Here is a 15326-nt window from a genome sequence, read left to right on the forward strand (position 1 = left end):
TATCAGGCACCATGACCCCCACCCCAACATCTCTTCACCGCACCTCAAGGTTTGGCTCCTCAGTAGTTCTCAGACATAGAACTGGACTGTTTTCCTGAAGTTAAGACTATTCCTGAGCAGTAGAAAATCTGTCCTGAGGAAAACCTACCTGCAAAAGTGGAAGTGTTTCCAAACCTGGCGTGCCCATTGAGCCATATCTCCTCAAAGACCTAATCAACTGACTGATTAATTACAGAACCCCAAGGTTTGTTACTCAGTTCCATTAGGGTCCTCCTAGTTGCCGTTAGAGACTTTCACTCACCTGAGGAAGGTTTTTCCGTTTTTGCTCACTCTAGTGCAGCCTGAATTTTTAAATGTTTGTCTAACCTTTTCCTTCACGACAAGGCACCAACTCCACCCTGGAACCTTATCCTAGTTCTGAACACCCTGAGTTAATCTCCATTTGAACCCATGGGCAGCTGTTCATTTCTTCATTTGTCTTTCAAAACTTCATAACCATAACTTCGGACAGGAGAGTAGGAGAGCAGGGGGCACTCCTGGCTGTGATCTACTCTTAGACAACTTTCTACCGTGACAGAGTACATCCCCATCCTCGCTGCCTACCTCAGGTCATATCAGAATTCCACATCAGTCAGGGCGTTCGACTCCCAGTATTTTACACCAAGCCTCATCCCAAGAGAAAAGGCTAGTCTTCATACTCTGGAAGTGTGAGAGGCTCCTGCCATCTTGCTTGATAGAAGTCCCTCCAGGGCCTCTCCCAGACTCTTTATCTCCTTTGCTGAAAGGGTGAAGGGGCAACCAATTTCTACTTGGAGACTGCCAAAGTGAGTTTCAAGATGCATCTTACCTTATTATGACGAATCTGGAGTGCATCCCCCGCCTCGAGTGACTCCGCGTCGGTTAGGACTCAGTCAATCTCAACAGCGCCCATAGGTACAAACCATTTTGAAGAACTCCAGCTACTCTACAGGTAAGTAACCTCCCCTTCAGTTCCCAGTTCTGCCACAGACTTCATATGTGGCCTTGGGCAAGTCATTTAGCCTCCATTTTTTCCCCCCATCTGTAGAAGGCAGATGATAATTCCTACTTCATATGAACATTCTGGAGATTAATTCATTTGTGTTCAGGAGTCACACTCTGGTGATGGGGACCACAAAAATACATCAGTGGCGAAGAGCAGAAAATCTACCTTCAAAATAGAGCTTTGGGAGCATATATGTTGACTACTTTCCTGAGATTTCAGGGAATAAGTTCAGAAAAATGGATGCCCTAATAATACACCAGGATTTATTATTTTGTAACTACTCGTGTGTGACCTTGGCAGAAGCTGTTTCATAAATACGGTTATTTACCCAGGAGTATTTTGTAATATATCTTAGATTCATATTGCACCTTTCGTCAGACACAGAGCATTCCAGAGTTCTTTATAACGTGTAGAGAGCGTCACTGAAATGTGATTCCTCTGTATCGTTATACAAGCATGTGTAACTTCATCTACCACTGAAATGCTACCCATTTCTTGAGTTGGGATGTAGCAACTGTTCAACAGTATAAAGCAAAAAATGTTACATAAGCTAGGACAGGAAATGAACGTTGTATCCAATTGAAACTTCACGAGGAACTCATGGAGGCGGACTGCAATTATCCTAATTGGAATTCGTCCCTAGTTAGAGGGACAGGGGTTTGCTTATACCTCTTGCTTTTTTTATGTTTAGTTCTATGATATCCAAAATGACTCCAAAGACCTTTTGCTTTTCATGCTAAAGATGGTGTCTCCTACATTACAGTATCCTCTAGTCCTGTATATTTTTTTATTAATCCACAAACAAGTTTGTGTCGGCATGAATCATCGAGTTAGTATTGACTCGAAGTAGAGAACGCGACTGAATCATGGCCAGCACATCCTACAGCACCATAGCTTTGCCTTGGAAATCTCCCATTCAGTGTACTGACTGCTTGACCCTGCTTAACTTGTGAGGCATGACTGAAGAAGCACAGCAGCAAGTTCCTTCCTCTTTCTACGATGGGAAGGCCAAAATAATTGGTGGGCGTGGTTCGGTATTCTGGTGCTAAATAATGTGACTTCTAAGGCAACTTTCTTCTCCTTGCTCCTGGCTTACTCTACAACATGATAAATTCTAATAACGCCTCGCCTGCATTAAAACGTAAGGATGTGGTACAAGAGAAAGGGATTTGGAAAATGTAATGTGTTTGGGTCCAGTAATGATCATACCAGGAGATAATTTGGGGGCACAATTTGTGGATGAAAGGACCTGAGTCATATATAAAGGGAGGAACAAGTTTCACAACCCAGAGCTCATCACAGCAAAGGCATGATTCACCTGTCAACCTAAGATGGTGATGGTGGGATTGCTAGAACCTAAGTGGGATATGAAACAGCACAAGTTTTGAAGCTAGCGGTGTGCTCAGCTGTGAACTGTTTCTTCCTGGTCACTTTTCGCATAAGAGGAAGTCAAATTTCTCCTGTGTGAGAGTGCCTTTAAGAAATCATTACATAAAAAAAAGCTTTCTAGCCGGGGGAGCAGCGGCCTGTGTAAGATTTGAGGCTTCCCATCATTCCAGGCAGCTCTTCCATCCAGCCAGGGTGCCCTCATAGCATAGGCTGTCAATCATAGGTGTGGTTTTAATATTAAAGCTATGCTGGCTAAAGGTGGAACCTCAGAGTTAGGAACACTTCAGGAATGGAGGTGGCTTGTAACTGCAAACAAAACCTAATGGTTGTTCTTTCCAGAGTTTACAATTGAACATTGACTTAATACAGCTTTGAAACTTTACTATGCAGTAGAAAAGTGCTGTTTCCCCTTTTTTTAAGTAGTTTATGCTTAACACAGTACTGGACTGTATTTGCATTTTTTGTTGTTGTTTTGTCACTTGTGCTGCCTGATTGCATACTTTTGGTTCCAAATGAGGTGTGTGGTTGACTGGTCAGTTTGTAACTCTTTTGTTTGTAACTTCGAGATTTCACTGTAGAAGCTTTGACTTCCTCTCTTTTTTTCCAGCGTAGCTTCCCAAAAGGAAGGAAAAGGGGTTTCTAAGAAAACAGGAACTAAGACTGTTCAGGGGTGGAAGAGCTGATTTATATATATTTATATCTGGCTTGCACTGTGGATGCGTTTGGGATTCTCACAGCTTGAGTAGCAGGTCACTCTTCCCCACACTAGATTAACCCGATGTGCAGCAGAGAGTGTCTTCTGGAGACTTTGGGGACTATACTCGCTAGGAAACTACATATTCTGTGGGCTGGATGAGACGCTAACATAATTTTTAAAAGCTTACCGACAGTTTCTTAGCTCTGAGGGCAGCTGATTTGCAAAGTTAGAAGATTCAAAGTTCAGCTCTTTTGAGTTATTTACAGGGGGCAAGTAACTATGTTGTAAATCGTGCACGAGTAGATTAAATGACGGAAGGATTTTTTTTTCTGAAACTTTAAACATTGATCACATTGAAACAAAGCATAGAAAATGACAGCCCAAAAAGAAAACTGAGAAAGCTGAGTGAGTGAAAAGGGGGGATTGGTTAAAATCAAGTGTCTGCACAACTATACCGTCTTTGTGCCATATCAAAAGTAACAGTATGTACTCAGCACTTCTGTAGTGCTGAAACTTTACCCAAACCCTTGTGAAATGGATGAGGCTTGTTGCATCCATTTTGTAGAATTGGAAAAACGAGACACAGAGAAGTTGCAGCTTGTCAGAGGATATACAACAAGACTGGCCGAGGCAGGCATAGTCCTGGCTACCAGTTTCCTGTTCGAACCATTAGTCTACATATGCACTCTGTGTAAACATCCCCCGCTACAAGCTTGGTACACGTGCACTGCATATAAGCCTTAATCACATAATTCTCAGAAACAAATCTTTTCTCTCTCTTTAGAACAAAATCCAGAGTCTCAGCAGAGGGGAATACAATGTTTACAGTACTTTTCAAAGCCATGAACCAGAATTTGACTACTTGAAAAGTTTAGAAATTGAAGAAAAGATCAACAAAATTCGGTGGTTACCCCAGAAAAATGCTGCTCAGTTTTTATTGTCTACAAATGGTAAGTTTGTTTGTTTGTTTTATTGTACACAGTAAGCTTGAAAGCAGAATAAAGCTGTGTAGAATGAATCTCAAATTTTCTGCTCGTCTTTCTGTCCTTACTTACAGCATACTCAGCTTTGACTAGCATCAAAGTTTGTTTATGCTTTTTTAAACTGAGAATTTAATATATTTTAATATATATACATATATATTAATATATTTATTTCAGATAAAACAATAAAGTTATGGAAAATTAGTGAAAGGGACAAAAGACCGGAGGGCTATAACTTGAAGGAAGAAGATGGGCGGTATAGGGACCCTTCTACAGTTACAACACTACGTGTGAGTAGCTCCTCTGTCTAGTGTGATAGTTCTCAGAGTCACCGTCTGAGGGTAGGTAAGTATTTAGCCTCATTTAATAGATCGGGGTCTAAGGCAGAGGCAGTTGAGTGACTTTCTCAAGGTCCCACATAGATAGGTCTGTGGCTCAGCTGGCAATAGAAGTCAGAACTCCTGACTCCATGTGCCAGTCGTTCGCTACAAGACCATCCTTTGTACAGTGATGTTAACTGTGAGGTTTCTATGGTGTCCCACATACTGTACTCCAGCAGTTCCTTGCCTGCTATGCATAGGACATCAATTTTTTAAATGACTTCAGGGTTCTTGTTTGTCAGGCTGGTGGAGGTGCATGGGCGCATTGGATGGGTGGCTGGCAGTACACATTTATCTGTGTTACATGCACAGCTTATATTTTGTGTTTTCTTGTATTTGGCAGGTGCCAGTATTCAGACCCATGGATCTTATGGTTGAAGCCAGTCCGCGAAGAATATTTGCAAATGCTCACACGTATCACATCAACTCTATCTCCATCAATAGTGATTATGAAACGTACCTATCTGCAGATGACTTGCGGATTAATCTGTGGCACCTAGAAATTACAGACCGAAGTTTTAGTATCTTTTTCTGTTTGTCTTTTTGTCGGAGAAGGACTTTTTGCCATAACTAAAGTTGTTAGATTTCTCTTTTCCCTTGAAGTGTATGCTTAAGACACCTTCCATTGCTTAAAAAAAAGAGGAATCCTCGTGGCACCTTAGAGAGTAACAAATTTATTTGGGCATGCTCGGGGGTTTTGCTGTTACAGATTAACACAGCTACCACTGGGAAACTTGCTTCCATTTCTTAGTTATTTTGCAGTTGCAGAGAATATTGCTTCTGGCATGCCAATACCGTAGGATCCTTTTTAGGCAACATAAGGCAAAGCAGAGTTATGATTAATATTGGTTGTTTTCCTGGCAAAAAAATTATGGGAAAGCCATGGCATTTGTTGTCAGAAAGGAGGAAAAGGTAGCGCTCCCGGAACAGAAGAGGAGCAGGGCTGGAAAGAGAAGAATTTCAAAGTATTTGTCTTTTGAACCAGATCTTGAGCTACGTTAAGAGCCAGGTCTGCGGGAGAGGTACCATCCTCAGTTCCTCAAGTTATTGGTCTGCTGCAGAACTTTCCAGCCCCCTTCTCTCTCTCTCTCTCTCTCTCTCTTTTTGCTCCCCTGCCGCCCCACCCCTCCACTCCTGCACACATGCGCAAAGGTTCTAGGTCTCTGGAACCACAGGAGCATATTCAGCCACTGCCGTGTGGGGAGCAGGAGCTGGTGCAGTGGGAAAATAAGGAGTCTCAGAGTTCTGCGGGGGTGGGGAGGGAGACAGGAAATCACAAAATCCATGACTCCTGTGACAATCAGCCTTGGTTACGTTGCGGCATTTGGTAAAATTAGACACAGGCCAGCTGATGTTCTCCAGATCAAAACCGAACAACTGATGTGGTGCAAAATCATTTATTTAGAAGGTTGGATTTTAATTATTTTAAGCTTATAAAATATATTGGTGACTGTCGCTTGCTAGATGATAAAAGAATTTTTAAATGACGGCGTGTTTATATTTCAAGGTATGTTGACTGGTTTTATAGACAATTAAAAGAAGACTACATTTCCATTTTTTCAGGTGGATAAACAAAGGCACAGAAAAATGGTGATTTACCCCGGGTCACAGAGGGAGCCTGTGGCAGAGTCCTGTCTCCCAGTTCCCTACTGCCACACTGCTGCCTTCTTCTTTGGATTGTTTTATGTTTGTCTGTTTTAGATACCCATGTATTGGTAATTGGAGAGGCATTGTGGAATAAATGTATAGAGCTGTATAAGTGTGTTCTGAACATTTGAAGAGAGAATTCCTTAATAAAACGCACTTTAGATATTGTAGATATTAAGCCTGCCAACATGGAAGAGCTGACAGAGGTGATAACAGCTGCAGAGTTCCATCCTAACAGCTGTAACACATTTGTATACAGCAGTAGTAAAGGAACAATTCGTCTGTGTGACATGAGAGCGTCGGCACTCTGTGACAGACATTCGAAATGTGAGTTCTACTTTTAATTGATTACCCTCCCCCCACATTTTTTTTAAAGCATTCCGCATTTCCTTACTAGATGAAGCTGTGGGCTTATCTGCCCTTGAAATGCTACAGCTGAGCCAGCTAGACACTACCTATGCTGACGGGAGGGGTTCTCTCATCAGCAGAGGTAATCCAACTCCCTGAGAGGCGATAGCTAGGTGGACAGAATTCTTCTTCTTTCTACCTAGCACTGTCTACACTGGGGGGTTAGGTTGGCTTAACTACGCTGCTTTGCGGTGTGGATTTTTCAGACCCATGAGTGAAGTAGTTACGCCAACTTAATTTTCTAGTGTAGACAGTGCTATGTGTAGTGCCTAAGCATCAAGTACTGTAAACTGTGGCTTTTGTCAATACATTTCTAACACACCTCACTGTGAGTGTATAGTGAATTTCCTTCGTATGGGGGGAAAAAGAAAAAAACCCAATGTCCCATGAAGGTTTTTTTATCTCCTTGCTTGAGTGAAAACAGTAACTTAATGTTACTGCAACTTAAAAAAATTAATGCCAGAGGACTGGCCAATTGAGAGGATTGGAAACAGCTTAATGCAGCCTTTAACTTTGAAATTACCGGTTCAGTTCCAACTCAGATCCGTCGCTAATGCTCAAGACTTGCAAATGAGTACACCCTCCAAAAGTTAGATTCCTCGCTCTCTTCGATTTTTTTTATTGTGATCGCTCTATAGGAAGCAATATGTACAGTGACTTGCCTTTTACTTCTTCTGTCTTACATACACTCGATTCGCTATCTCTTTAGAGGATCACTTCAGGAAAACGTTTGAATAAATCCATCATTTACTTCACCGCATGTAGGTCACATTACAAAGCTTTATTTTTCTGAAATACTGCATATAAGGGCAGCAAGGCTATTTATTCTAGCACAGCTAATACGCTGTAAATGTTTAATAAGCTTATTTGGGTATATCCCTGTTTTAGCAGGGACTTGTATCCTGGACTTCTGAGGAGATGCGCTCTGTGGTCCAAAGGTCTTATATCTGATTGGTTTTAATTCTTCCAGTATTTTGGATGTTACAGCCTTAGGCCATGAATATAAGTGGCATTTGCCGTATACATCAGTATGCAACTTTTAATATCCTTGTGCCAATATTTCTTAGGGCGATAAGTTTTCTTCTTCGTGTGGGCATCAAACACCAGATAACTAACAGCAGCTGCAGTGTTCCTAATTGGTCTGTGTTGTGTGATGTCTGTCTCGTGAAATGATGAGTATGCTGTATTGGGGTATGGGAGATGCTCATCAGTCGGTGCATGTATAAAATGCTGTCCCAGAACCATTTGAGATTTTTTTCCAAGGTTCATATTGAAATTATTGTTTTGAAGCGTGTGCGCTTGTATGGAACTGACTTAGAGTACTTTGCTGATCGGCATGCCTGTCTTTTCCTTAGTGTTTGAAGAACCAGAAGACCCTAGCAACAGATCGTTTTTCTCTGAAATCATCTCTTCCATATCCGACGTAAAATTCAGCCATAGTGGTCGATATATGATGACTAGAGATTATCTGTCCGTGAAGATCTGGGATTTAAATATGGAAAACAGACCTGTGGAAACATACCAGGTATCCAGTGAAATGTCATACACTGGTATTATAAACCTTGGAAGTATGTCATGTACTGAGTATGGCCTTGATCCCTTATTTGGATCTGTGTATACAGACCCTTGTTCCTATTCAGAGCTTCAGCAAAGTCAGTGGGGCACAAAGACATATGGGGGTCTGCTCTTTGTGGTCTGATTGTAGGATTAAGATCTACATTTGAACATGTATGACATGCTTTTTCTCGTGGGGTGGGAATCGTGAAGGGCACAATAGCGTGACTTGCATTCTGGGCCACGAGTTAGCACAGTGATGGTGTTTTGCAGCATCTGAGAGGAGACCAGAGTTCACGCCTTTCTGCCTGGGCAACAGGAGGCAGTGTTGTGCAGGACACTTGCTCAGTTTAGGGACAGTCCAGTGCCAGAGGGTCAATTGTGACGCTTCCTGTCAACTTACAGGGTGGACTGAGAGTATCCGAAGGGGGTCCTGTTCAGTTTTCCTCAAGAATCGGGTTGGTCTCCATGTAGCTTGCTTGGACGCTTTCACAGACAAATCATGCTTTTTCAAATATTAAAGAAACTTTTTTTCCCCTAGGTACATGAATACCTCCGAAGTAAACTTTGTTCTCTGTATGAGAATGACTGCATTTTTGACAAATTTGAGTGCTGTTGGAATGGATCGGACAGGCAAGTCTAATAGTTTTTCTTCACATATTTAAGCCTGAGTTTTGAGAATGGGAAGCAGCACTATGGGTTCCTTCTGACGTGAGAAATTCAAAATCTAGCCTCAAATGTATGAATCCTTTTCTTCTTGGGTTTGGTTGTTTTTTTTTTACAGTGTTATGAGCTAATGTAATGTGTATTAGCCCTTACTGTGGGAGTCTTGCAATTTGATGTGCAGGGAGTGAGAATCCGCTTATGGAGATTTTATGGCTGGATTGAGGCCTTCAGTACTCTTCACACTGGAGAGTATATATTTCTTATGACTGTAAGTTTCCTGGTATGCTTTGGGAGCTGTGTTGTTCTCCTTAATAATCCTGTCTTGCCAAAACATGAAAATACGTAGACAACCCTCTAAGAATTTCATTATTTTTTTAAAATGACTTTTCAAGCTTGCCTTGCCTGGCCGTCTCCCCAGTAATATTTCTGTTAACCTAAGTTGAATGATGATTTAAAAAAAAATGCATTGAGCTACTCATTTGCCAAATCTGAAGCAGCTCATTGAGTCCTCATCTGTTTCATCATGAGGGGATCGTTCTCTTTAAACGAAACAGCCGTTTATCTAAATATTTGGATAATCTCTAAGCATATTTGCCTAACTGAAAATCTGATATATTTCCATTAGATGGTCTAAAACTAGCCAACTCTAAGGTGCATAAAAAGTTGGGTATATTTTGGTCCTGATGCTCATGCAATTGTAGCCATGTACTTTGAGCCAAATTCAAAATGCTACTCCTCCTGGCTCTCAGACATTTCTTTCCAGGGGACACTCTGTTGCTAGCCATAAGGGCAATACTGGCTGCTTACGTGCAGAAATTCAAATGCTTGTCTTAATCAGAGAACCTTGTAACAGGTTGTGACATTTCCCAGGGTTGTGAGGCACCTGCCCCTAGTGTGCGGATGTTGTCGGTGCCCGCTGTGGTTGAGCTTCCTGAATCCACTAGCCTCTGGCAACACAATTCTCCACAGGCCTTGCTCTTTCTGAACAGGTTAGCAGTAGGCACACACCAACCCCTGACTCTTCTGAGCATCCCTCTGGAGTGTTCAGACTCAACACTGAACGCTCACAGAACTCTGCTTCGCTACTCCCAAAGGAATAGCACACCCCAGCTTGCAAGGAGTCAACTCGGAATCCCCACTCATCTGAACATACAGCACTTCGGTATATTTATAGTGAAAACAAGAATAAGTTTGGTATCAAAGAACAGAGTGTCAAGTAATAGAAAGGAAGAATATTGGAAACGAGTAGTTGTATACAAAACAAAATCATAACATGCTTTCTAGAACCTAGTTGGGTGATGAGTGGGTTCACATGGGACCTTGGGTTAATCACTTAATCCCCCTGTGTGCCTCAGCTCCCTATCTGTAAAATGTGAACACATACTTTATTTTCACTCCCCTTTGTCTTCTCTGTTTGACGTGTAAGCTCTTTGGGCTGGGGACTCTTTTTATTTATATGTACAGCGTCTAGCACTGTGGAGCTCTGTTCTCAGTTGAGGCCTCCAGGCGCTACCGTAATACAAATAACTCCTTCCTTTTTTAAAATGTGGCATTCTTGGATTAATCTTTAGCTTTCTTATTTCCAGTGTTGTCATGACGGGATCTTACAACAATTTCTTCAGAATGTTTGACAGAAACACAAAGCGAGACATCACCTTGGAAGCATCACGGGAAAATAATAAACCCCGCACTGTTTTGAAGCCCCGCAAAGTCTGTGCAAGTGGAAAGCGAAAGAAGGATGAAATTAGTGTTGACAGCCTAGACTTCAACAAGAAGATACTACATACAGCCTGGCATCCCAAGGAAAATATCATTGCTGTAGCTACTACAAACAACTTGTATATATTTCAAGACAAAGTGAATTAGGGTTGGCATTCCTAACAGAAGAATCCACTTCCTGCATAGTTGAGATAGTTGAATCTAGCCTTTGTACCTGTAAATGAAAGAGAATAAAAGAGAGAGGTCCATCGTGGCACCCCTTTCCAGTGTTTAAAAATGTGCCATATTACACACTTTTTTTAGCTACATGGAGAAAGCTCTGATGATTCATCACAGTGGTGTTCTCCATGTTTGCTAGCCATTTAGGTGAGGGTAGGGCACTTTTTAATTTAATGACTACTTGCACCATCTTGCCTAATGGACTAGATTGGACTGTATCAACATTGGTTTACTCCACTTTTTATGCCTTCCATTGTGATGACGTCAAACACAGGGAAAGCCTTCAGTCATGCTATGGGATTTAATTGTGTAACCTCATTACTGTATCATTTGTGGCCCTTTTTTATTAAATGCAGCTCATTCTTGCTGTGGCTTGTAGCATTCCTCCTCCTGGACTCCCCCTTCCCTCCCCTTCATCCCCTCCACCCCTCCCTGGTGGTGGTGTATAGAAAAAAATGAAATAAAGCACATGAAATGGGTCAGTTTGGGGTCAGTGGTAAAGGAAGGGGTCTATGTTGCGAACAATGTTTTAATAAGCAGTTGACTGTAATCACTCCTTGCCATGTTTGGCACCAAAAAAGAGAAAATAAGGAAGAAAAAAAAAAAAACTACTGAATAAAAGTGACAAAGAATGAAGAATCTGGGTTTTTTTTCTTTTTTTAATCTACCTCTTTACTTTATACAAATATTCTGTGTTTTACCTTAGATGCATGAAAATAAAGTGTTGTTTTTTTGTAATGATTTTAACCAGTATTCATTATAATTATTTTTCAGTGGGCAGGGGGAGAGGGAGGGTTTTTGCAACTGTCTGGCTGTCATTCCTGTATGAAAAAGATCATTCTAACCCTGGTATTTATTGACCATTTCCATTTCAAAAACCTTGAAATGCTACCAGACTTTGCCATAGTCTTGAACAGTAATTGACCTGTTCCGTCTCCTTAAAGCCCCTTTATCTGTTAATTAAACTATCCCTTATGTCTCAGTGTGTGAATTTGTATAATTCAAATCCATTTATTGGGGACTAACTTTTTAATATGTTTAATCTCATCCTAATTTTATGTAATACCTTGTTTAGAATACAAAGCCAGTGTTTTTTAATTGTTAAAATTCTTGTTCAACAGTATGATGTAGTGGAAAACTAATATCAAGTAATTATAGATGAGAATTTACACTGCATTCTGAGTACATATATATTTTCTGTATTTTATTGCTATCAGTGTCTGAATGGAAATGTAGAATACCGTATGAGTGCTGCTTCTTCTGGCTTTTCAAAGCAATTAAAGATCAACTTTAAAAGGTGCAATGATCAGAAAATGCTTGAAGTACAGAAACTGCATGAAATAAATATTAATAGTTGTCTGTAACTTGATTTAAACTCTTTTTAAGCAAATAAGGCTTATCCAAAGATGAAGAATTGGATACTAACGTTTTAAAAAGCTTGTGGGTTTTTATCTCCAATATGTTTTTGCTAATTGTGCTCTTCTGGTGCACTAGAAGGTCTAATAAGTTGTACTTACCATTCAACAAACGGTCAATGGCGTTTTAGTCCATAGTAAAGCCTACCTTTGATTGGGAGGAACTATACTTCTAAATCAACTGCGTTCACATTATTTTTGTGGTTTAGTTGCAAGTAAAATTTCTATAATGCCTCAGTAACCCAATCAACTTAAACATTGTTTCTGCTGTAAAATGTTGGCAGGATTGCACATAGTTAGCAAGATCACTGATGCAATGCTATGCCTTCGTTTCATTGGAACTTGTGTAGCGTTTTGAAAATGTTAAACGCTCTAAATATTCATTACATTTTGCTTTGCGTGGATACAATATATAACTCTTTTGTAACATTGATACCTGACCTGTGAGCCTTTTGTGAGGAATTTTGTGAGAGTATGAGCGATGCCTTTTATTCTTTTTCATTTGTTGGCCTTACCAAAATGTAACGCTCCTGGGGATCGTAACTGATGGGCAAGTCAAATATTAGGCCGCAATCTCACGTACTATTGTGCACTAGCTTAATTTTGCTCAAATTATTAGTCTCCTTGAAGTATTTGGAACTGCATATGTGAGTAAAGTTAATTGCATACACAAGTGTTCCCAGGATCAAGTCTGTGGTTTGTTCATTACCCTGGCCATGGGAGTGGGTCGGCAATTAGATTTTGTGTGCGCCAGGGCTGATAAAGCAAAGATGGTGGTATATCTAATCACATCTGTTGTTTTGGGGCAATCCAAGTGTTCTGTAGGGGGTTGTGGCATCTGTAAGGAGTGCTGTTTTACTTGCATGTTCAACTTGTGTGTGTGTGTGTGTGTATTCTGGATTTCGTATTGAATAGTTGAACACTTCGCTTATCAAAGACACAAGATGGAACAAAGATGCAGACCGTGAACAGGTAGATTTCACAAAGAGCTTGAAGCACAACTTGCTAGCACTACTGAATTAAAGTAAAACTGCCTTTGGGACCTCTGTTGTGCTCATCAGGAATGCTCATGGTTTTAAAAGGATAAAGTGGCTTTAGGAGAGACTGAATTTTGCTTTGCCTGTACAGGTGGCACTCTGGCATGCCACTCCATATCACTAACAAATCCCTCTTTCCCCCAAAACTAGCTACTGATTGAGGTTGCCAGATATATTCCAACTATATATTATAATTCTTTAATCACACTGTCTTTTGACGTACACTGTAAATCCTGCTGATCAGTTTATATGCTAATGCTAATTCTATTTTCTATTAATAAAAAGTATGCATAAGAATAAATGTACTTCTGTCAGGTTGCTCTTTATCCTCTACTCCCCTTATTTCATGAGGTTTTTCAGGTTACTAATAGCTCCTCTACCCCTCCCCCCATCCGAATGAAACAAATCACCCTGCTTCATTTGCACCGCAGCATCTGGACCTGTTCCTAGATCGCTGGGAGGGAAAGAGAGTTTGCAAGAAAATTCTGGTACCTCCAGAAGAACAGAATCACAGGAAGTAGCTACCTCTCTTTAGGGGCCTGATCCTACTCCCAATTAAGACGAAGCAAGCCTTTCAATCAACTTCAGTGCATATTGACCCAAACCCTATCAGACCAATCTTGCCCCCTACCTGAGGTCTCGGATGTTGTTGAAACACAGTCTTGCTCCCCCCTTTGACTATAGGTGTGATTTTTAAATGGATTTAGTTAAATGGTGCACCAACCTGTGGAAAAACTGAAATTTACAGACCGTGTTTAAACCAGTATTAGCCATTGTTCAACCAAATACTTTTTCCACTGATTTAACTAAATCTGTTGTAAAACCAGTGCAACTTGTGTGTGTGTGTAGACATGGCCTGTGGCCAGTGTTCCCTTTAACTTCAGTGGTGCAGTACCAGGCCCTAAATCTCTGTTTTCTGCTGAGAAGTGGCTATTGCCTTCATTTCCTTGCCATGTCAAATACATAGAAGGGTTCCTCTTCACCCTACTCAATACCTCGCTAAATCTGGACTTTAACTTCCAATTTAGCCTTTGTATATGTTAAAGAGGAACACTTGTCTGTCCCAGCCACACTGGAAGAGAAGACCAGATGCGGTGGTTGAAGTAAAGGGGTGAGATTACTGCCCTCAGAAAAAGTAATCTGGTAATCGGAAAAGGGGGAAGTTCCCCTATTTAACATTTAAAACCATATTTTGGGTATTTGGGGGTGCATGATTTAATATTCTGGAATATTTTATTAGGGGTATAGGATTTTTTTGAAATCACATTTCCTAGTTTTAATGTGTCTATTCTAATAAATTGGAATTGGACATCACAAGGTATAGTTACTTGAGACTAGTCACGTCCATGGTGCGTGGCAATGCACAGAAGGCACGTAGGTTCCCAACCCCTAACACACCCCTCTATCTAATTGAGCAATAGGAGACATGTCCACAGGCTGATCCATGTGATTTGCCTTTTGTTTATTGAAGGTATTTCTATTTGTGCCCACTGGCCCCTCGAACTTGTCATGCATATTCACTCCCAGAAAGTTCCTTTTTAACTGGGCACTGAAAAATTGTCATGTTTGTATTTATTAACACAAAGGAATAACAGGTGAAAGCTGTTAGGAGCAGTGGCTGGAACAAGGGAAATAGAAAGACCTGTCTTATGGAAAACAATATAGGTCAGAGATCAACCCTGTTAAACTGCTGCTTCCTTGTTAATTTCTGTCTTCCATGCCATAAACCTGTTCAGCCTTGTCATCTACGGTCTGCTCTCCCAGCTGAGTTTTAACAGTCCTTCAGCATTTCAAAAACACTGCTTCTTTAAAATGGGGAGGGGAGGTCTTGCAGAGAATTTTTCTGATGCAATGCTTACTCATTCTATTTTGGTATCTTCCACTAAGAAGCTAATAAATGTTTCCTAGGAGAGCGAGTGAGCAAGAGTACAGAGGGCTTCAGGGTTAGGTTTCCCACCGGACCTGATTGGTACTTTGCAATAGAGCAATGCAGCAGGACTGGGATCCCCTGGGTCCCGCAGGACCCACTGTCCTAATAGCAGGAGCAGGTAAAAAGTCCTTTGTTTGGGGGCAGGATAGAGTGAGCAAAAAAACAGTCCGCAATAATTTGCGGGAGAAGGCTACATCTTACCAGTTTGTCTCAAACAGAAATTTCAGCAATGTAAAGCAAGTTTTTTTTTTCTAAAAT

At 40.9% G+C, this 15326-nt stretch overlaps 1 protein-coding gene across 1 annotated transcript in view; it reads left to right on the top strand.

Annotated features, from left to right (window-relative positions):
• PPP2R2A (protein phosphatase 2 regulatory subunit Balpha) overlaps positions 1 to 13452 on the top strand; it is a 73444-nt gene extending 59992 nt beyond the window's left edge. The window contains exons 4-10 of the mRNA XM_084614941.1: positions 3895 to 4060; positions 4271 to 4383; positions 4817 to 4994; positions 6283 to 6447; positions 7884 to 8053; positions 8624 to 8715; positions 10335 to 13452. Coding sequence (XP_084471067.1) covers positions 3895 to 4060; positions 4271 to 4383; positions 4817 to 4994; positions 6283 to 6447; positions 7884 to 8053; positions 8624 to 8715; positions 10335 to 10614 — 1164 coding nt within the window. The 3' untranslated portion in view covers positions 10615 to 13452. The remainder of the gene's footprint in view (positions 1 to 3894; positions 4061 to 4270; positions 4384 to 4816; positions 4995 to 6282; positions 6448 to 7883; positions 8054 to 8623; positions 8716 to 10334) is intronic.
• The last annotated feature ends 1874 nt before the right edge of the window (positions 13453 to 15326 follow it).

The sequence above is a fragment of the Lepidochelys olivacea genome (assembly GCF_965140295.1).
Source record: "Lepidochelys olivacea isolate rLepOli2 genome assembly, chromosome: 26".
NCBI lineage: Eukaryota > Metazoa > Chordata > Testudines > Cheloniidae > Lepidochelys > Lepidochelys olivacea.